At 42.2% G+C, this 24,010-nt stretch overlaps 1 protein-coding gene across 3 annotated transcripts in view; it reads left to right on the forward strand.

The window, feature by feature from the left end:
* The window catches only part of Ephx4 (epoxide hydrolase 4), a 36,020-nt gene that overhangs the window by 3,346 nt on the left and 8,664 nt on the right, over positions 1–24,010 (forward strand). For all 3 annotated transcript variants that reach the window (XM_052735673.1, XM_052735672.1, XM_052735674.1), the window contains exons 3-5: positions 6,495–6,652; positions 10,927–11,055; positions 17,798–17,901. In XM_052735673.1, the coding sequence (XP_052591633.1) occupies positions 6,495–6,652; positions 10,927–11,055; positions 17,798–17,901 (391 nt within the window). The remainder of the gene's footprint in view (positions 1–6,494; positions 6,653–10,926; positions 11,056–17,797; positions 17,902–24,010) is intronic.

Here is a 24,010-nt window from a genome sequence, read left to right on the forward strand (position 1 = left end):
ATAAATATTTGTGTGGTTAGAATAAAATACCAGAACAGAAATTTACTTCCCACAGTTCTAGAGGCCAAGATGTTCAAGCTTAAGTCCTTGGGGGATTCAGTGTCTGGTAAGGGCCCAGTCCCTTTTCCCAAAATGCTGCCTGATTGCTTTGTCCTTCAAAGGGACTAATATCATCTCCCCATGTGGTAGAAGGATAGAAGAAAAGGGGAGGGGCTAGTTAATTCTCTTGAGCACTTTACTGGGTTGAGTTGTTAATATCATATATGAGGACAGACCTTGTGACTTAATCCCTCTCTAAAAGACTTTCTCTTAATACTATTGTGGTGGTTTGAAAGAAAATGACCCTCAAAGGGAGTAGCCTTGTTGGGGGAAGTGTGTCCCTGTGGGGGTGGGGCCTGAGGTCCCTTTCGCTCAAGCTTCCCTCAGCATGACTGTCAGCTGACTTCCTATTGCCTGCAAGTCAAGATGTAGCTCTCTCAGCTCTGCATGCCACCATGCTCCCCATCATGATGATAATGGACGGAACCTCTGAAACTGTAAGCGAGCCACCCCAATTAAATGTTTTCTTTCTAAGAGTTGCTGTGGTCATGGTGTCTCTTCACAGCAATGAAAGCCCAAACTATGACAACTGTCATTTTGACAAATTGTTTCAGTATATGAATTCAGGGGTATTTACATAGGCAATAGCAGTGATGGACGGGGATATTTCCTGTTCTCTAAAGATCCCTAAGGACCCAAATAAAAATGGATGAAAGTAACATCCAATTAAGAAAAATTAGCTAGTAGTAAAAAAAAAAAAAGAAAGAAAAATTAGCATATTTAAAAGAAATAGAAGAGTCTAGGGTAAGAAGAAAGTCCTTTTTGCCAGCAGAGGGGTATGACCTTCAGATGGTTCATGAGCTAAATAGGTTAGGGAGTGGATAAAAAAGTTGTTCTCTGGGTTGACTCAAAAGTAGAATATTGGCTAACATTTATTTGAAAGGCCAAGATCTCTCTCTTACTGTCTCATGGTGTCTGGAATTCTACCATTGCAAATTCTTTGCATTCTTTAGAGCCTTAAAGATTTTGTGTCCTGATTTAAAAGCCGCTCTGAGAGCTTATGTGGAGGTTCTAGCAGGGATGCATGGCTTCCCATATGCTACTGTTCAGAGAGAGGCCCTCCTCCATTGGGGAGGTTCAGGATGCTTCACACAGAGCGGTGAGGGAGGAAGCAGGTGCCCCACCTAGCCCGACAGATCAGCTGGGGATAAATGGGGTGACACAGTATCACAGCCAGATTGCTCTTGCAACCTTATATGCATCTAGCTCTAGGAATATTACCTTTAGACAATTTAGTCATTATTTTATGAATGAAAGGGAGCCTATGGACAAGTGCATTGAGAATGTTAGTGTCCTAGAAGGTATTGGCATGGAAGAAAAGAATGCGGGATGACAAAGTGCTGCCCATCACCTAATTTCTGTAGGTGTCTTCCCCAGGAGACTTGCATACTTGAAGATCTCCACTCTGTGTTTAGCTGCATGGATAAACATTGTCATCTGTTCTTCCATCTGGAGACAACCTAAAAAAGAAAGAGAAAAACTCCCAGTACAATTTGAGACATGTAGGGACTCACCTCCTGGAGTGCATGACATGGCTATTTACTATTATACATTATTCTGAAGCATTAATCAAATTTGCCCAGAGTAGCAAAGGCAGGGAGTCCACTTGCAGTCACAGGAATGTCCAGGCTGGGTTTTGTTATCACTCAAAGAGGGAACCTTGAGTGAAGAGTTGTTTAGATCAAACTGGCCTGGGGCTTGTCTGTGAGAGATTTTCTTGACTGGTAATTGAAATAGGAGGTCCCAGCCCACTGTGGACGGCACCATGGCCAGGCAGATGGGCCTGGACTAGATAAGAAAGCTATCCTGAGTATAAGAGAGGGAGGGGTCTTCCTCCAAGGTCTCTGCTTCAGTTCCTGCCCTGACTTCTCTCAGTGACAGACTGTTACTGAGACTGTAAAGTAAAATAGACCTTTTCCTTCTCAAATTGCTTATGGCCAGAATGTTTTATCGTGATGACAGAAAAGCAAAATAGAACAGGGACCCTAGATATCACTTACAATATTCTTGCAGAGGTGTTGTGAGGATAGAATCAAAGCATGTGAAAACCCCTTCACGTGGCCCCAGCAAATACTCAAAATCTGTTCGTTTGGGGCTGGGAAGATGGCTTAGTGGGTAAAGCACCTACCACCAAGTGTGAGGACCAGGGGATCCAACATCCTCTTCTGGTCTCTGCAGACACAGATGCATATACACAAAAGTAAAGAAAACCCACAGTAGTTATTAAAGCCCAGAGTACCATACAGTCTAATGTACTATCCAGGTTTATCATTGTTTCCTGAGACTGTTGAGAAGGGGCAACCTTTAATGTGTACTATTACATGGGGCACAAAAACAGCCGGATCCCGAATCTGCTTTCTTAAATCCACAGGAAACGTTAGAGAAGAAAACACATCTGTGGGAACTTTAGCTAAATCAGCCCAAAATATGGCTGCTTGTGAGAGGATGATTTTTTTCTCTTCCCTCTACCTCAATTTGCATCTCTTTTAAAAATATTTTGAGCTGACCCAGGCAGTTTCTGTGAGTCGCCTCCATCAGCAGCTGTCTGGAATGCTGCCATGGCTCACATGCAGAGGCAAGTGCACACGCCCCATCCTGAGCTCAGCCCCACACCTCAACGCGTCTGGCCTGAAAACCAGGGTCCTGAAATATTTTAACAGAAGTAACAGAGGACAAGGCCATCTTGTTGTTGTTTGTTTTCTCTGCTATTGTCTAAAACTGTAGGAAAAGCTAGGCGTGGTGGCACAGGTCTGTGATCCCAGCGTGGAGGGGACAAGACGAAGGCACCTGGGGCCAGCTGGGTCTACATGGTGCTAGTACCAGGCCCAGGCTTCTAACAAGATCCCGTTTCAGGAAGACAAACACAAATCCACTATCACACACACAAAAAAAATTTAAGACCAAGAGTGTAAAAATAGTTTTGTTTCAGTATCATAAGGGTTATTGTTTATGCAATGTGTGACAGAGGGGCTTATTTTTGTTTTATGTCTATGAACAACAATGTCATCTGTTTGTCACCACAGTGACTGGAGTTTTCATTTATGGCTGAAATGTGAGTCAAATATGTTACTATTTATGAATTCTAGAAAAAGGATATTTAAAATTATTCTCTAGGGGCTGGTAGGAGGCTTAGGAGGCAAGGCGCTTGCTGTGTGAATGTGAGAGTCTGATTCAAGCCTTAGAACCCGTGTCAAAGAGCCAAGCACCATACTGGAAATCCCAGCGCTGTGGAGGCAGACACAGGAGCCCCCCTGTTCACTGGCCCTCCAGTCCAGCCTGATCTGCAGGTATCAAGCCAGTGAGGGATTGTCTCAAAACAAACCAACCAAGGAGGATGTACAATGGCTCTTGCAGAGGACCTGAGTTCAGTTCCCAGCATTCATATCAAAGAGTTCATAACTATCATTTGCCATGAAACATATATATGTAGTTGATTACTGAGAGCAGTCATTGCAAAGCAAGTTCTTTTAAATAAAAGAATAGTAAAAGTTAGAGCTGAAACCTGTTTATCCTTTAATATGAAGCTTGTTAGTAAGACAAACCTTGTTTTTAGTTACTTGTTTTAGGCTTTACCTTGAAAACACACACACACACACACACACACACACACACACATTTATAAACATATATCTACACATACATACATATATGACCAAATTAAACTTATTCTTGTAAATAAATTCCATTTGTACTTAGCACGGCTACAAGTATAATTCTGAACACAGTAAAGAATTTGATCATTTATAAAGTGACTGACTATTAACTTGCATGTCTTAATTATTTTCAATGGTTTACAGGTTAATAGCTTTTTATACGATTAAGACTGGCACTAGGTGGTGGTGGCACATGCCTTTAATCCCAGGACTCAGGAGGCAGAGGCAGATGGATCTCTGAGTTCAAGACCAGCCTGGTCTACAGAGTGAGTTCCAGGAGAGAGAAAAACCCCTGTCTTGAAACAACAACAACAACAAAAAAGAAACAAAAACAAAAAACAAAAACAAAGATTATGACTGGCAACTTTTCTTTTCTGGTCCTTTCATAGTGTACCATTACAGAATATCGTGGTTTCTTGGATGACCCAGATTATCAAAATAGCTAAAGCTTAATAAAATTAGTAAAGACAAAGAGGCTAGGCATACATTCTTAAGTCAGTTTCTGTTGGCCTGGGTAGACCTTAGGTAAGGAGAGACATTTTATGGGCTCTTTGCCAGACTGCTTAGGTCATTGTCATGCTGCATCGTAAGACAGAAATATTCCAGTTTCTGGTGTTTGTAACTATAGCCCTAACTCTCATTGGCTGGCAATGATACTGGGTGTTCAGGATCTCAGTGTAGCCCCAAAGCCTTTCTCAGGGTGAGCTTGTAAACAAAAAACCATGCCCAGGGTTGACATACCTCAGTTAACAAGAACCATGACTCAAAAGCAGAACCACAGAAGTCAAAGAGCCAAGTCAGTATGTTTGGAGATTTTCCAGAACTATGAACTTTGGTGGATTAGGTCTTTGTTTCAGTTTTGTTGGTGATGCTATCTACACCTTGAGTTTTATAGCCTGAATGGTGAGATCACCTATGTATAAATTTCTAATTATTAACTTTGTATTATAAGTTTTAAGTCAACCTTTGTCACAGATTCTACAGATTTTTAACCACATCCAATAGATTTATAAATCTTGAGGTACAGAAAGTGCACATGATAGACATATAAATCTTGAGATATAGTTTGTATCTTAGCAAAAGTTTTAGGCAGTTAAATTAAACCAATAGTCTAATTTTTCAGCCACTCTGACTTCTTGTTGTTGTTTTGTTCGGTTTTGTCTTGTCACAAATCACCTAGCTGACCTGACACAGGACAGAAACTTTCCAATTCCAGAGCCAGCTTTTCAATAAAGCAGAACAGCATAAGACAATATTTCACACTATCCACGCCATAAAGACATTTTCAGTAACCAGAAAACTCAAATATCAGAGCAGTTAATTGCCAAATGTCATGGTACTGGCTAGGTGTAATGATCACAGGGCTTCAGCCAAGCCCAGGATGCCCCTGCTGGCCAGCCATTCCCCTTGGCACTTCACAAGAGGACCACAGAAAAGGGCATCGTAACCCTTGGAGCTAGAGTTTCAGGACAGTTGTCAGCTGCCCAGGGTGGGCGCTGGGAACCAAACTGGTCCTCTGCAAAAACAGTTAACTCGTAAACACTGAGCCCATTCTCTAGCCCACAAACATCATTATTCAGTTGTATTCTTTCAATCTTCATTCCAATCTTCAGACCCTTTCAACCATAATTCCAACTGTTGAAATTACTAAAAACAAAACACTGAGGCTTTTTTGACTGTGGAGTAAGGTAAGTCAAATCTACTTTGGAGGGAAATAGATTTTCATAGTAAGTTTTCAAAATGACAGACTCCCCTGGCTCTGCAGACGTAAGTATTCTGTTTATATTAACCTGCCAAAGCCAGGTTATTTTGACAAAATTCTTAAGCTTATCTTCCTTATTATTATTTTAAAGGGTTACAACATTTTATTCCATCTAGAAATTCAACCTGTAAGATAACTGTTTTCAGTAAGATTAGAAAAATACCTATCAATTTTCATATCTAATACTTTGTAGTTTCTGTAAACTCTGACCCCTGGTTATGAATTTCTGGAAAGAGAATGGAGATGGGTGTTCCTAATGATGACGGTTGGAGGCTCTTTCTCACGTGGCTCTTTTTTCTGTCATAACATGCAACTATCTAACTTTTTTTTAATAAGAGGGGTGGTTTTTTTTTCTTTTTGGTTATTTTTGAGACAGAAACTCATGTAACCAGAGCTCATTAGGTCACTGAGAATGACCTTGAATTTCTTTAAAATTTTATGTGTGTAGGTGTATATTTAGTGAAACACAAGCTGTCAGTGCCCGCAGACGGCAGCAGAGGGTGCTAGATCCCCCAGAACTGTAGTTAGGGATGGTTATGAGCCACCATGTGGGTACTGGGAATAACACTCAGTCTTCCGGAGGAGCAGCTAGTGCTTTTAACACTGAGCCACCTCTCCAGCCCCTACATAGCTTTTTAAAGAGTAATTTCTGACAGTTTTCCACTTAGGAAGGCTTTACTGTTCTGGTTTGTTGGTTGGTTTTGAGGCAGAGTGTCACGGTGCTGACCAATCAGAATATCTGCATCAGAGCCTCTCTCCATGTTCATGTTACTCTTGATTTTAGTCAACATTATTTGTTTTTGTATGTGAGCATGTGGAGGACATGGTACACGCCTGGAAAGGAGAGGAAAAACTGTGGGAATGGGTTTCTCCTCCTACCGTGTACATGCTCGGGGTCAAGCTCAGGGAGTCAGTATTGCTGGGAACTTCACCCACTGTCTCCCGGGGCCAACATTCTTAACGTTTCTTTTTCTCATCAGGTATTCTTGGCGTCATCAGCTGAGAGAATTTAAAAGTGAATACAGAGTCGTCGCACTGGATTTGAGAGGCTATGGAGAGTCAGATGCACCGACGCATCAAGAGAGTTATAAACTGGACTGTCTAATTGCAGACATAAAGGATATTTTAGACTCCTTAGGTAGGTTAGCCCTTTAAAAAATTATTTATGTGTGTGTGTGTGTGTGTTTCTGTGTCTGTGTGGGTGGATGCACACAGGTGTATGCAGGTTCCCACAGAGTCCAGAAGAAGGCGTTGGGTTCTTTGGAAGTTACAGGTGTTTGTGAGCCTGCTCTGGGCACTGGGATCCACATTCTAGCCTCCTGATAGAGCAATAAGCACCCTTAACACCTGAGTCAGCTCTCTAAAAATTCTCCAATTCTTTTTCAAAGATCTATTATTATTTCTATTTTTTGTGTTTATGAGTGTTTTGCCTATACATATATGTGTATGTGTGTGTGTGTGTGTGTGTGTGTGTGTGCACCATGTGCATGCCTGGTTCCCACAGAAGCCAGAAGAGGGCACCAGATCCTCTGGAACTGAGGTCAGTGTAGTTGTGAGCTGCCGTGGGTGCTGGGAACAGGACCCAGGCCTTCGGCAAGAGCAGCAAATGCTCCCCATTGCCGGAGCCAGTATCCTCATTAATTCTTTAAAGGAAGTAACATTTAATAAACTGTGAACTGACCACTTCTTTCCTCGGGAGGATGTTTTATATCTAGCTAAACTGTTACCAAGATCCTGGCTACATCATTCTGGGAATACAGCCCAAACTGTTTGTGTGAGGAACTTAAAATTCTGCATCTTGAGTATCCAGCTAAGAATGGCTTTCAGAACTGCACTTAAAAACAGAACTTTTGCTGGGCGGTGGTGGCGCATGCCTTTAATCCCAGCACTTGGGAGGCAGAAGCAGGTGGATCTCAGTGAGTTCCAGGACAGCCAGGACTGTTACACAGAGAAACCCTGTCTCGAAAAAAACAAAAAACAAAAAACAACCCAAAACAAAACAAAAACAAAAACCAAAAAAAGAACTTTCTTAGGGCTTCAGCAGTTGTCCAGTGATAGGCTGCTTGGCTAGCATGTCCAAGGTGCTGGGTTCCATCTCTGGCATATCAAAAATAGTGAACCACAAGCAAACAAACTTTTCCTCTCTTCTTTTGGTAGAATAAGAGAAGGGGGGGTCCCCATCTGACTGGGACAAAAAAGGACATAAGGCATACGGTAGCTAGAGTTTTCCTGCCTGGCCCACGGTCAGGGCAAATCTCTCTCACCTGCCAGTCCCACAGCCGCTCAGACCCAACCAAGTAAACACAGAGACTTATATTGGTTACAAACTGTATAGCCTTGGCAGGCTTCTTGCTAACTGTTCTTACAGCTTAAATTAATCCATTTCTATTAATCTATACCTTGCCACTTGGCTTGTGGCTTACCGGCATCTTCACATGCTGTTTCTCATCATGGCGGCTGGCAGTGTCTCTGACTCAGTCTTCCACTTCCCAGCTTTATTCTCCTCCTTGTCCCGCCTATACTTCCTCCTGCCTGACTACTGGCCAATCAGTGCTTTATTTACCAACCAATCAGAGCAACACATTTGCCATACAGAACATCCCACAGCAACATACTGCTTATTATTTTAAGAAAATTACACCCAGAAAATTTCTCTCTTCAGAGCCTATACCTAAATATTCATTTTAAAACCAGTTTAAGATACAGAGGCACTTACATGGTCTCTCTTGTATCTGTCAACTACTACAAAACTGTGTGAGAAATCTCCCCAAACCCAGGGAAAGACAACCATGTTATTTATTCCTATGCTCAGGGTTCTACAGGCATCCACAGGCTGGGTGTAGGTCCACATGGGACCGATCAGCTTCTCTGTGAGAGTTGAGCTGTGGCCCACGCCAAGGAGATAGGTAGGAGCAGAGGGGTTCTTCTTGTGACAGCAGAGGTGAGAGGTTGAGCCCAGCTGCACGGTGTATTTCAAGTTTTGGCTAACAGCCCACAAGGCAAAGCCAGGCACACGGTCACCAGAACCAAAGGTCAAGTCATGCAGCCACCAAGGGACCAAAGCCAGGCACATGGCCAAGTCTAACATCAAAGAGGCACTTAGTATATTTCTTGTGTAACAATCACCCAATCTCCAAACCTCACTTTGACTAAAGGAACAAAACAAAATGACTGCGTCCTGCCGTTGGTGTGTTTATTTATGTTTATATTGGGAGGGGTACATGGCTGTGGAGGTCAGTTCTCCATTGTCTCCTTCCACGGATTCTGGGGACCAAACTCAGGTCCTCACACTTGACAGCAAGTGCCTTTACTTGCTAAGCCATCTCCTTGGCCCAGCCATCGGCGTGTTAATAAAATAACTCCAGGGTAGGGGAAGAGGAACTTCACTAAATCAAGACTGTAAGAATATCATAATATGATTAAAGTATAGATACAGTGAGTAATTTTAGAGGAATAAACGGTGGGTGGAGCCTGAGTACCATCCGTAGTGTGTGTTTTTGTTTAGTGTGTGTGTGTGTGTGTGTGTGTGTGTGTGTGTGTGTGTGTGTGTGTGTGTGTGTGTGTGTTTTCTGAATCTGACATAGTAACAGATTCTGGCATTGATTTCAATTATATATGCTTCATTCAGATTTGCCAATAATTCAGTTAGAATAGGCCTAAATTTGTCATCTCAAAATCTTACAGCCAAATCAATAATAGAAGCAAGAAGACTCTGTGTATGTGTAGTGGGGGGAGTGTTTGCAAGTGTGTGTGTATACGTGTGTGTTATTTACGTAATGGTGAGAAATGCTAGAAAGACACTGCAGGTGAGTCTTATCCATATGCACAAAGGAAATCCTGTAGGGATCTCTAATAATCGATTTCTTAAATCTAATTCAGAATATCATTATGATTACCCTGAATGAAACTTACACATTCATGTGTCCCTGAATGATAGGACACGTTCTGAGAAATGCATCAGTAAGCAAATCTGTCCTTATGCCAATTCCACAAGCGTGCTTACCAAGGCCAGGAGGCATACATCAGTCACTGAATGTGGCCTCTGTACAATCAAGATAATTAGTAAACATAGGTGTATGAGGTTCTTGCTGGCATACCACAACATACTGTTTTATAGTAAATGATTTTTATAATTTGAGGAAGGACACTATAAAATGGCAATAAAAGAATAATATATTAATAATATAAACCATGCACTGTATCACTAAGACAGCTAACCTTCAAACTCTACCCCAAATAATCTTATTTATGACCTACTTATGTACAGTTTCTACCACAGCTTCCAGATATAAGTCCATAAGACCAAACCTGAATTATTTCAGATTTTTTTTTTAGAATACTTTTTATTTATTTCTCCTCCAATGCCCCCGGCCCCTCACATTTCCTCCTATCATATCCCCTTCATGAATTCTATTTTTTAAACGCACTAAGTCCAATTAATATTGACATTTGCACATGGTGGGGGGGGGGCAGCACCTGGAGCATGCGCAATCTAACAGCAGCCGCAGCCCTAAAAGAAGAAGGACCCCAGTCCCAGCAGCCACTCCGTCCCAGCAGCCAGCCCTGCTTCAGCACCCTCAGTTGCCTATAGCTCCTCCGGGGAAGGGTAGAGCCCCCAGCCACTCTGGGTTGCCCGCAGGTAACCACAGCTGCAGTGAGTTTGGGAGCGTGGTGGTTGAGTCATCGGTCAAGGACAGCGCATTCCCCAGCGCTGGTCTCAGGCCTCCAGCATTCCTGTTCTCTCACTCCCTCTTCCTTGACCTTTCCTGAGCTTTCGTGGGGATAGGTTGACATAAAAGTCCCATTTAGGACCGAGCCCTCAACAGTCACCTATTCTCAGAGCTTGGACCAGTATCTAATGTACAAACAAGTTTTAGAACTACTGGACTCAATAGCTACTTTTTTCTTGAGACAGTATGAAACAGGCTGCCCTTGGACTCCTGCTTCTGCCATCCAAGCACACTGGGAATATAAGTGTGAGCACACGCACACGAGCACATGCACACACACACACACACACACACACACACACGTTTTTAAAGTGTGTAATTTATAGTGGGTAAGATAGTGGTAAGAATATTTCATCTGTGGTGGGACACCTTGCACAGTCTTGGTGCAGGGAGGAGGGGCTTGGACCTGCCTCAACTGAATGTACCAGGCTGTGCTGACTCCCCATGGGAGGCCTTGCCTTGGAGGAGGTGGGGGGGGGCTGTTAGGGGAAGGCTGGGGGGCGGGATGAGGGAGGAGAGGGTGATCTGTGATCTGTGGTTCATATGTTAAATGAACAGAAAATTTCTTAATAATGAAAATTAAAAGAAAGAATAGTTTCAGAAATGTAACTCTTTTATGTGAGATAATGATGTCACCACCTGTTTCTTTACAATGATGCCAACATGTTTTTCTTGGTCACAGGGTATAGCAAATGTGTCCTGATTGGCCATGACTGGGGAGGCATGATTGCCTGGCTGATTGCCATCTGCTACCCTGAGATGATAATGAAGCTCATTGTTATTAACTTCCCACATCCAAGTGTATTTACAGGTGAGTTTAAATTTTTGTTAAACCACTTAGTTCCCTATCACCACTGACATCTTGGGTTAAAAAACCAGCAAAATTTGGTTAACATAATCTTTTAAAAGTTAAATTCACCTGGACATAGTGGTAAACAGCTGTAATCTCAGCCCTTGGGAGGCTGAGGCAGGAGGGTGGAGAGTTCAAGGCCAGCTTGAGCTACACAGTGAGACTCTGCCTCAAACATAGATAACAAATAAATAAGTCGGTAGATAGATAAATAAATAAAGTTAACCCACTAAGCCAAGATGATACATGACGTCAGATACCTTAATTTGTTTGGTTGTTTTTTTCATACAGAGCCTTACACTGTAGCCCAGGCTGACCTGAGCTGTCAATGCTCCTGCTTCATCCTCCCAAGTGCTGGGAGTACAGGCTTTTGCCATCAAGCCCTGCTCTCTCTCTCTCTCTCTCTCTCTCTCTCTCTCTCTCTCTCTCTGTGTGTGTGTGTGTGTGTGTGTGTGTGTGTGTTGGGGATCAAGCCCAGGTCTCTACAATCGATAGTGAGGTACTCTACCACTGAGCTACAATGCCAGCCTAATACTTTGGTTTTAAACTTTCCTGAAAACAAATCTAAGAAAATTTAGCTTCTTATTTGCTTGTATAATTTCATTCTTTTTTGGACAATATTTCACTTAACTTGGAGAGGGATAAGGGAAGGAATGTGGTGGCATACTTTGAAAGTCATGAATCCTGGCAAAAAGAAATTCTCCTCTTTTCTGAGTACTTTAGCTGTTGAATGTAAAAGTATTTCTAATCCTCAACTGTTTGACCTCAGGACTCTTTATTCTCTTAAAATTATTAAAGAGGAGAGTCTGTTTATTTTGGTTATATCTAAAGTGGTTACTAATTAGTAAATCAAAACTGGGATGTTTAAAATATATTTATATATCCACTCATTTCAAAAATTTATTACAGGTTTACATAAACACTATATTGTGATAAAAACTGACTGGACTACACTGAACAAATTTTAGTGAAAATTTTACATTTACGTTCACATTTGAAAGTTTCACATTTTACAAATCTCTTTAATTCTGGCATAACAGAAGACAGCTGGGCTCTCCTCTCTGCTTCTGCCTTCAATCTGTTGCAATATGCTCCCAGAGCAGAAGTGTGAGAAGAAATCTGGCCTCACACAAATTTGTCATCGGAAAAGGCAGGAGTGTCTCCACATCTCTGTCTGCTCCTTCTTCCACCCGACCATGTCCACTCCCAAACTCACAGCCTCCTCTTCCTTAACCGTTTTTTGTTACATATACATGAAAATGAATAAATATATAAATATGACCACTGAGTCTCTCCAGTGTTGCCTGCATGCATATGTTTCTAGGGCTGACCACTTGGTATTGGATAACCAATCTCTCTCAGCAGTTATAGCTCTTCATCCAGGGGTGGGGTCCCATGAGATTTCTCCCAGCTCTATTGGGATGTCAACTGGTGTTGGAATTGCTCAGGTCTTGTTTAGGCAGGTCCTGTGTTGAGATCTCATGGATGTTGCTTCCCTGTCATAGCTCAAAGACACACCCTCAGAGCAGACCTCCTGGTCCTCCCCCTGCTCTCTCTTCCCTGATATCTCTTGAGCCTTTGGAGCAGGAGTTGTGTTGTGGATCTACCACTTGGGCCCGAGGATTCCAAGGTCAGTTGTTCTCTGTATTTTGAGTAGTTGTGGCCTTTTTCAATAGTCTCTGTCTGTTGCAAAAAGCAGCCTCTTTGATGAGGTGAGGAGTGAGAGCCGCACTCAGCTGTGGGTGTACGGAATGCAGTTAGGAATTACACTGGTCTGGGAAATGGCAGGAGCAGGTTCTTCTCTAAGACCCATGACCTCACTAGCCACGTGAGGCTGGGAAGGCTACAGTGCTTTAATAAACTTTCAAATGATCGAGGGTTTTCTTAATACTATACCAAACTCAAAAAAATTAATCATTTCATAAGCAAGAATGTGACATAGTTACATTGAGATCTGTGGCTCTCTATAGCACTCTTACCCTCTGAATTATATGAATCATCGTGCATTGAAACATCATCATTGCTTGTAAAGGCATGCAGATTTTCAACAAGTTGACATGTTTTAAAAATCACATTAACTAATTCAAACCCTCCTCTATACAGAAAAGTCTTCAATGTTGAAAAATTTCTAGCTCCTAGCAGATTAAATCTAGCAGATTAAAACGTTTCAAAAATCCGTATTTTCAGGCTGGAGAAATGGCTCAGCAGTTAAGAGTACAGGCTGCTCTTCCAGAGGTCCTGAGTTCAATTCCCAGCAACCACATGGTGGCTCACAACCATCTGTAATGAGATCTGATGCCCTCTTCTGGTATAAATGAAAACAAAGCATTCAAATACATAAAACAAACAAATAAAAATCCTTGTTTTCAATTGGAAACCTGAGTTGTATCAATGACAACAGATACTGTGGATTGTTTTTCTTTTAAGTTGACCATTGTGGTCATTTTCCAGAGAATATTGGGTGGCCCTGGTGGTCTACACCTTTATTCCCAGCCTTTGGGAGGCAGAGTCAGAAAGAGCTCTGTGAGCTTAAGGCTAGCCTGGTCTACATAGAGTTCCAGGGCTAACTAATGAGATCCTGTCTCAAGGGATAGGGAGGGAGGGCAGGAGGAAGGAAGGAGAGGGAGAGGGAGAGGGAGAGGGAGAGAGAGAGAGAGAGAGAGACAGAGAGAGACAGAGACAGAGACAGAGAGACAGAGACAGAGAGACAGAGAGAGAGAGAGAGCGCAAACATCCATGCTGACTAAGGATAGTACATCTTTCCAGTAAAAATGGTGTTCCATTAAAAAAAAATGAAGCTCTCACTCATTAATTCAGCTGCACAGGTGTTTTCCTTTCCTTTTTGTTTTTGAGACAGGGTCTCACTACATAACCCCGACTGTCCTGGAACTCACTATGTAGATGAGGCTGGCCTCAAACTCAGAAAGATCCACCTGCTTCTGCCTGCCAAGTGTTGGGATCAAAGGCTTTTGCCACCACACCTGGTCACAGTGCTTTTCTTGAGACCACCTTATATTCAGGTGAGTAGCAGAACTGCGTACTATGTTCTCTATATCTGGTCATGTGGGCTATTAAAAAGATACATTCAAAGGTTGAAAATTAGTAAGTTAAGATTTTGTTATTTCATTGTTAAGCAAAACTGACTTTTTTGGGGGGGGATTTTTTGTTTTTGGTTTTGTTTTGTTTTTTTTCCGAGACAGGGTTTCCCTGTGTAGTTTTGGTGCTTTTCCTGGAACTCACTCTGTAGGCCAGGCTGGTCTTGAACTCACAGAGATCCGCCTGGCTCTGCTTCCCAAGTGCTGAGATTAAAGGCGTGCGCCACCACCGCCCGGCTGCAAAACTGACTTTTAATGGAATTACTGAGTTGATTTATTCACCGCTGAGCAGTGGTGAAGAACACAGTGACGGTTAGTCGCTGTGTCAACCTGTGCTCAAGGAGGAGCTTTCTCTGCCGTTGCTTTGCAGCACCAGTGCAGATTTCAACATGGCTAAAACAAGCAAATAGTGCCTCAGATTGCTGTGAAGTGGATCGATCATCACTGAGATACCTAAAGGGATCTTGGCTACCCCCAAGGGTGCTCATGAACAGTCTTGAAGGAAACTCTCAAATGCTTAATAGTGACCTTGCACGTTTATATTTGGTTTTGGCAAAATTATAATTTTGTCCTGTTCAATTGCTGTTGTTGGGTTTTCTGAAATTTAGGTACTTCTAGGATCCACAGCAGGTCATTTAGGAAACAAAAAGTTCAGAACTTGGGGCTGACGAGGTGGCTTAAGAGGTAAAGGCAGCCGGGCGGTGGTGGCGCACGCCTTTAATCCCAGCACTCGGGAGGCAGAGCCAGGCGGATCTCTGTGAGTTCGAGGCCAGCCTGGACTACCAAGTGAGTTCCAGGAAAGGCGCAAAGCTACACAAAGAAACCCTGTCTCGAAAAACCAAAAAAAAAAAAAAAAAAAAAAAAAAAAAAAGAGGTAAAGGCACTTGCTACCAACCTTGATGAGCCGAGTTCCATCCCTAGAACCCCCGTGGTGGAAGGAGAAGACTGACTCCCACAGGTTACCCTCTGACCTCCATAGGCATGCATGTCACGTGTACACCTACACACAAAAACACATGCCTTTTTTTTTTTTTAAGTTCAGAACAACACTTTTCTATTTCTCCTCAAAATTAAATAAGGATAACAGGGTCCTAATGACTATATAGACACTGCATATTTTCAGTATCAGGGCTGAAGTTCAGGTACACCTCCACCAGCTGACCTCTGTTGAGGTAGGATGGGTGTTTGCTATTAAAATGCCCTAAACGTTGTTATACTTTTCTCAGTTAAATTAAGAAATTGAAGTGCATACCTGCTGAGTCTTCAGGACCCTGAGTTAGTTGTTATTTGTTGGTGGTGCTGTATGATAAAGTGTAATTCTTGGCTTCCCGTGGAAGCACTTGGAATAAGTATAGAATGTGTTATCTATGACAGCTTTAGCCCTGTTAGAAGTGAGTTGGGGGTCCTAAAGAAAGTCATCCAATCATCTGGAGTGTCTGGACAAGGCGAACTTTACTCTTGGCCAAGAAGCTGTGCTTAGAAGGGAAAAACAAGCCAAGACAGGAAGTCCATTTGGTTTCTGTTGTAACTCAGCTGGTGACGTGTCTTTTCCCCATTGACTGGGCTCTGACCTGAAAAGAACAGGCACACAGGAAATGAAGGAAGGGGGAAGTGGTCACTGCTCCAAGGAGAGAAGGATCAGTAGTCGAGGCCATCAAGTTCCTGGAACATCCAGTAGACCTTTGTGTAAACAAAGGTTTTACTTGGTTCAGGGACAGAGGGGGAGTAAAACGTTTGTATGGGGTGTGGGTGGGGATAAAATTTTGAGTTTCTTATTCTGAGTTTTATAGTGTTTAATAGAAAAGACTCATATTTGATGTTTCTTACAACCCCACCAAGTAATTGCAGATGATATGCCTGGATTTATTTTCCAGTTAAATTGAGCAGTAACTTAATCAGTTAAATTGATTTCTCTTGTTTTAAGTAAATAAAGCTTCGCTGATGAAGTCACAAAAAAGTCTAGCATAGCAATGGCACAGTTACCTGAAAAGGGTATTCCTGAAACTCCAGACTCAGGCATATAGTTATAAAATGAGAAATAAAAACCATAGCAAGGAGAACAGAGCTCAGGACCAGGTCAGGCAAACACTCCCCATGTGTGAGATTTCTCCTGATTTGTCTTCAGTGTCTTGCCAAGTACTTAAAAGTGCTCACCATTCCACACCTACCCAATCAGGCTCCTCCTCTCCATTCATCTCCTATGTGCCTCCTCCTGCCCTGAACACAGCTGCTCTGGCTTTCTGCTTCTTGCATCTGTCAACCCCAGGACCTATCTGGCTGTTCCTGGATGCCCTTGCTAGATCTTCGCACAGCTGGGTCCCTCTTACCATTCAACACCAAGCCCAACTGCCACATGCATGTCGAGAGGCCTTCTCCTGATGGTCTCCCCACCCTCTTCCACTATCACTCTCAATAAGATTACCTTGTTCTATTTTCCTTATGCTGTGTGTTGTTGGGGATTGAGCCCAGAGCCTTGTGCACATTAGACAAAACACTCTACCACTTATTAGCAAGGGCACAGTGAAATCACCAAACTGGACCACTCCATGAGTAGAAAGGAAGGTTTACTGGGGATCAAACTTTCAAGGCTATCTCTGGGATGTGTGGGGGTTGAGGGGGCAGAGAGAAGAAAAATGTCAGGAAAGCAAGCAGGTTTTGTATGACAGTGTGTGTATGTGCTGGGCTGTCTTTGAACTGATATGGGCTGTTTGGACTGATCGGGAGCTAGATGCCCTTGTCCCAGGGTAGCTGAGCTTTGGGGACAGATTCATGGAGGTTCCTGGAAAACAGAAACCTGACTTCAGTCTTCTGTTCACCCAATGACAGTCCTTCTGTTCAGGACATTGTCACCAGCAGTTGAGGGGCCCATTTTGGAGCTCACACCACTGACCTCGGAGTGATCTTGAAAATGTTGGATGCTTTCTCTGCAAAGGACCATCTTTTGGGAGCCTTTTCTATTCATTCACTGATAAACCCCCTTTCAATTGATTCAAAAACTGTCATTCAGCCGGGCGGTGGTGGCGCACGCCTTTAATCCTAGCACTCGGGAGGCAGAGGCAGGCGGATCTCTGTGAGTTCGAGGCCAGCCTGGACTACCAAGTGAGTCCCAGGAAAGGCGCAAAGCTACACAGAGAAACCCTGTCTCGAAAAACCAGAAAAACAAAACAAAACAAAACAAAACAAAACTGTCATTCAATGAATAGTTTTCTAGATACATGAATAAATGTGTAGGAAATGATTCAGTTGCTCTTGAGGGTCAGTGGTAAAGACTTCAATCTGTCTATAAAAAAACTCTTTTAAACAATGGGATATTGCATCACCATAAATTCCTAAGAAAATTGTTAGGTGTGGGATAATGACCTTAGAGGACTAGCAGAGTAATGTGGGCTTCCTGCTGAGTGAAAGCTTCATAGAGAGGAACTTCCTTTTTGTTTAAAGTGATATACTTTTCTAAACACTGAAATACCAATCAAAATAAAAGGACAAGGGTATAACTTACGGATTGTTTAATGGGATTGCCTAAAAAGTGAAATCAGTGTAAGAAGTTCCCTCAACAGTAACTAATTTACAGCTCTTGGATGATGTCTAACACAGCACTTTAATTTCAGACTACATACTGCGGCACCCTGCCCAGCTGTTCAGATCTAGCTTTTATTACTTCTTCCAAATACCATGGTTCCCAGAATTTATGTTCTCAATTAATGATTTCAAGGTAAGTCAAACAAATACTTTATTATAATTATTATTTATGATGAATATTTCTAATGAAAATCCATCTTTAAGAATGAAAAATGAAATGAAAATGTTAAAACTTAATCATCAGATGTCTTAGTTACTGTTCTATTGCTATGAGAGAACACCATGACCAAGGCAACTTATAAAAGACAGCAATGAATTGGGCACTCTCTTACAGTTCCAGAGACTCAGTCCATTATCATCATGGCAGGGAGCATGGTGGCCGATAGGCAGGCAGGAATGGTGCCGGAGCAGTAGCTGAGAGCTCATATCTGATCCATAAATTGCAGGAAGAGAAAAAGAGATTGGGCCTGGTGTGGGCTTTGAGATCCTAAAACCCAGGCCATAGTGATAGCTATTCCAGCAACAAGGCCTTACCTCCTTATTTATTTATTTATTTATTTATTTATTTATTTATTTATTTATTTATTTATTTCATTTTATATACCAACCACAGTTCCCTTTCCCAAGGCCTTACCTCCTAATCCTTCCAAAATCAGTTCCACCAACTGAGGACCAAGCATTCAAACATACGAGCCTATGGGGCCATTCTCATTCAAACCACACAGTAGGTTTAAAGACTTTCTCTCAGGCTTACTTATCTTTATATCTCTATTGATGTGTTTGAAAGCCTGGCTGTTAACTTTGTACAGGAGCTTGTATCTTATTGTTACTATCTAGGAGTCTCTTAATTCGGTTGTTTTCTCTGCCGGCTAAAGAATTAAAAGGCAGGAAAAAAATCTTGAACAAGAGGGGTATCAGCAGAGAAATCTCAGAGATAGCAAAGGAGAGCAGAGAGAACCAGCAGCTGAAGAGAGACTTACTTATTGGGCGTGAGGAAACACTTGCGGGAGGCACACAGAGAAAAACAACGATTCAGGAAACCAAAACTCCAGTCTCTTCCTGAGTGCTGAGGTTTTTTTAAGTCTCTGAAAGGTCTTCCTCCCCAGTTTAGGTTGGCCAGTCTAAAGAGGAAAGACAGGATGGCTAATTGGCCCACAATGGTTGTATAAACTTGTGCAGATCTGGCCTTGAACGTATTGAGACAGTCTGTTAGCAGGGGCCCTGTAGGCAGGAGAAAAGTCCTCAAGGCCTTTGTTTTAAACTGCCAGGCTTTTGTATCCTAGGTGAGGGAGAAGCTGGCTATCTTGGAAGGTCACTACTTTTGTTACCTAGCATGGCCCCTCCCCCTGTGTGCCTATTAGGGAATCTGCCCAAGTCCTCGCCCTTCATTATAGGTGGGCATCTCTTTTTAGAGCGCTTCTGATGGAGAGGTAGGCACTGTGAGTTCCGGGAAAGTTAGATAGCAGAAATGGAAGCCCTAGAAAGAAAGGGACCTGTAAACAAAGTGAGCACTGGGTATTGCTCCCGGGGTCAGTGTGCTATACATCCTCACCACAAGCATCTGAGGAGCTTGTGGATGCCTTAGACAGTATTAGCTGTTGGGGGAGGTTTAAAAAAAAGTAATAATAATATTACTGGAAATAATTCCATGTATATCTTTGACAAGTGAGGGCCCTTTCCTGAGGTTGGATGAGGTTCTGGAGAATGAACCCAATTAACTCAAAGCTTTGAAAATGCTAAATATACCCTAACTACTGAGATGCACCCCAGCCAATAAGGGCTTTTGAAAATACATAACTCTAATACCACTATCAAACCTAACAAAATAAAGAGCAACTCCTTAATATGTGTTCAAATTTCCTTAAAGATTTCAGTTGTCTTGATACATGTCATTTTTCTGAACTAAACAAGGGCCACAGGTATTGTATTTGGTTGTTATGTTTGTTTGTTTGCTTTTCTTCTCTCTTCTTTTCTCTCCCCCTGCCCCCTCCCCTTTTCCTTTTACAGAGACTCATTACATTTCCCAGGCTGTTTTTAAATTTGGGGGCTCAAGAAATCCTCCTGCCTCATCCTTCTGGGTAGCTTGAGACAACAGGGTCAGACCAACATACCCAGCTGCTACAGCTTTCAAAAATTGTTTCAAGTTCCTTGTTTCTTTGCTTTTCTTTTAAACATCTCTTAGCAGGGCATGGTGGCACATACCTGTAACACATACCTGTAATTCCGGCACTCGGGAGGCAGAGGGCCGAGGCAGTAAGATCGCCACAAATCTGAGTCCAGCCTGGTCTACACAGTAAGGGCCAGGCCAGCCAGACCCTGTCTTAATAAGCAAACTTGAAGTTGAAGCAATTAGATAGTTCGCCCTGAGGGAGGACGCACAGTTGGGATTTACTAGCTGCCCTGAGGTGGTGCTGTTCAACGTGGCCCAATAGCCATGGCTTAATTATATTGGGCTTTAATAATTGGACAAGGATTTTCAAAAGGCAATACTATACATTTCCTCTCAGTCCTCTCAGTGAAACCTGATATGTTTGGTCGTCTCCATTTCAGTTACATGTTAGCCCAGCCAAGCCACAATTTCCTGGCACTGTACCAAATTTATGTTGCTGCTAGCAATCTAGTTTTATTATTTCAGTACAGTATGCAAAATGGTGATTTTTCTAATTCTGTCATTCTGCTTTTATCAACTGGAACTTTTTGCATCTTTTTGGTGGTTTTTAATACAAAAATAACAGGATGAATGATCATGTAATGAGTATATATTTGATATGCCAATAAATACTAGTCATTTTTGTTTTTGAGGCCCACATTATTCCATACGAGCCAAGTGGAAGTCCCTGTAGCTGGGCCTCTGTGTCTTTGTTACATAATCACTTAAAATTATGATAGTTAATATTTAACTCAGGAAACTGTTACTTCTTGTCCCAGTGTGGAATCATCCATTTATCTAAGAAACTGTTATTCTGCCTAGTGGGAAATGGTATTTAGAGACCACAGTTTGGATGTCAAGGTGATCATTTTTATGGGGTTTCTAGATACTTTTATCAGACAAAATTTGTTTATAGTTTTTAGAAAGAAGAAATGAATCATGAAATCTTGCTTGTATCTCCAAAGCAAACTTACAACAGGATTTTAATTAACTTCTTTGATATTATATAAAACATTTGTATCGTTCCATGTCAGGGCTTAGACAAACCATATTTAGAGCAGTCTTGCTTGTCTGTCTGTCCATCCACCCTGCTCTCGCCCTCTCTCATAGGAGACCATCTTATTTAACTTATTTATTTTTGTAAAATATAACCTAGCCTATAATGCATGCATGTTTATGTGTAAACAACTGTAAGTGTGAGTGTTGTGTAACATTCAGAAAGGAGATCAAGAAAGGGTAAAGCCACGAGAAAGGATGGAATTCAGGGGAAAGAACGTACCACTTGCAAAGAGGATACAAGTTCATTGTTTTTCTAATTTCAACTAAGTTGTATTTTTTTCCCTTTTGAGAAAACTTACAGTATTTCTCCCTTCCTCACTCCAAACCCTCCCATATGCCTTTCCTCACTCTCCTTAAAAGTTATGGCCTCCTTTTCACTACTGTATATGTACATACATATACATTGCTAACTATAACTTATTCGTTCCAAATATTATTGTCTGTGTGTTTTCCGAGCTGGCCATTTGGCACTGGCCAGCCAATCGGTGTGCTCTTTTCTAGGGAGGAGCTGTTCTCTCACCCCAGCTTTCCTCAGTTGCCTGTAGTTCTTTGAGTAGGGTTGAGGCCTCCTGGGTTTTTCTCTGTCCACTTCAGCACGTCCATTGGTGTCGTCCTTGTTCAGCTCCTGTTTCGGCGGTCATGTTGGTGAGACTCATGGGTGTAGCTTCTGGTGTCACTAGGAGACACAGTCTCACAGCAAACTCCCCGGTCCTCTGGCTCCTACAGTCTTTCTGCCCCCTCTCTGACAATGTTCCCTGAGCCTTGGATGTGAAAATATCTTGTAGATGTATCCACTGGGATTGAGCTCCACAACTCTGCGTTTTGATTGGATGTGGTTTTTCTGTAGTGGCCTCTGTCAGTTGCAAAGAGACGTTTCCTTGGCGAAGCGTGAAGACTGTGTATTCATCCATGGGTATAAGGATGAACATTGTATACTGTTATTAGGGACTATGCTGGTTTAGTAAATTAGAGGTTTTAGACCCTCCTTCAATAACCATGACTTCACTAGCTTAACTGAGTAGTTAACTAGGTCTCCAGGACCAGTCATGGCATCCCTCTGGTTGAACATGTCTCAAGTCCAATTAGAGAGCTGTTGGTTACCACCAAGAGGTGTGTGCCCCTACTATATACACCCTTAGTGTTATCACGTCACACTGGTCCTTGATGTGGTTCGCAGGTGTCACAGCTGGGTAGGACTGTTGGTGGCTCCCCTCCTTTGGAAGTTTGCGTGGTGCCTGCTGGTACCATAAAAGCTAGTACTCAGGGAGGGGGCATTCAGGTCAGTTCCAGCTCAGGGGTCTCTGGGCCTGCAACTGATGTGCATGGTGTCTTCTGCACTAAGAATTTACCTTCCACCTCTTGGAGGCAACCAAGGGCAACAGCCAAAGCCTGAATGATTTGGGAATCTCTTACACAGCCCTGGGTAATAACTCAAACGAAAGCATCTCAAGTTTGGTGTTGGGATTTTTGGGAGGTGGTCTTTGACTCTTGGAGGGAGCACTGACATTCCAAATCCAAATATATGTATATATTTACATGTATATAATACATGGGATGACATGTATCATAGGTTTTTATTTTTTAGGTAGTTAATATTATGATTCTTTGCAGCTTTTCAGACATCCTTATTGTTATTTTATCCACCTCCCACTGCTTCTGTGTTTACCTCCCTCCCCTCCCCTAAAGAACAGCTCCTTTCCCATTTTCCTGTTAGATCACTTCTACCAGCTATTCCCCTCTATTGCTCCCCAACTCCCCTCTCCTGACAGCAGTGCTTGTTTACGTTCCTGGTTTCTATAGCTACTACAGGCTATGTACTCACATCTAGTGATCTGGAGTTAGGAGCCTCCAATAAGAGAGAACATGTGACATTTGTCTTTTTGAGTCTGGATTATCTCACTCGATGTGATTTTTTTTCTAGTTCTATTGGTTCTTGTGTGTGTGTGTGTGTGTATTCAAAAAGTACAAAAAATTCAGTTGATAGTGGAGGTGTAAAAACCTTAGTTGAAGCTCCAGGGCTTCAGAATGTCCATTCTAACTATACAGAAGTTCACCAAAATATATAATGTTGTTGGTTTGGTTTGTTTTTGCTTTTCTGGGGGTCCTGCCACCTAGCTCCCACACATGGAGGCTTATTTTTAATTATCAATGCCTGGCCTTAGCTTGGCTTGTTTCTTACCAGCTTTTCTTAAATTATCCCATCTACATTTTGCCTCTGGGCTTTTCCCATTCTCTTACTTCTGCAAATCTTACTCTTATTCATGGCTTGCTGTATAGCTGGGTGGCTGGCCCCTAGAGTCCTCCTCCTTCTCTGGTTCCTTCTTTGATCTTCTTTCCCAGATTATTTCCTTTATATATTCTCTCTGCCTGCCAGCCCCACCTATTTCTCTCTCCTGCCTCGCCATTGGCCATTCAGCTCTGTATTAGACCACCAGGTGTTTTAGAAAGGCACATTAACACAGCTTCACAGAGTTACACAAATGCAACATAAACAAAAGTAACAAACCTTACAATAATATTCTACAACAATATAGACTGGGCAGGTGTTTGTTTTTGCAGTTACCCTAATCTAGCCAAGTGATGCTTTTATTTGTGAGTTTATTACAATAAAGTGATCCTTTACCCTTCTTACACAGTGAATAGTGGACAATAGACACTATTTTGTACCCCAGTGTTCTGTGTATTTTGTTCTTTTTGTTTCACTTAGTAATGTAGCCTGGCCATTACTCCAGGGAAACATAGAGTTTCATCTTTACCTGTGGTGTTAAGAGCACTTTGTAAACATTGTGTGACTGTAGGAGAATTTATTCAACTAGTCCTCAATTGACGGGTATTGACCTTTTTTCTGGTCATTTTCAATTACAAATAATGTAATTAATCACATCATGTATAATACTATCTCACATTTTTTCAGGTGTGTTTTTGTGTAGAAGGACTTACATTAAAAATTGTTCCATTTTTATTATTTGTGTGTGTGGTAGATGTGAAGGTGAGTGAACAGAGTGCATTAGTCAGTTCTTTTCCTACCGTGTGG

This window comes from Peromyscus californicus, unplaced genomic scaffold, assembly GCF_007827085.1.
Source record: "Peromyscus californicus insignis strain IS unplaced genomic scaffold, ASM782708v3 Scaffold_13__1_contigs__length_99412109, whole genome shotgun sequence".
In the NCBI taxonomy this organism is placed as follows: Eukaryota; Metazoa; Chordata; class Mammalia; order Rodentia; family Cricetidae; genus Peromyscus; species Peromyscus californicus.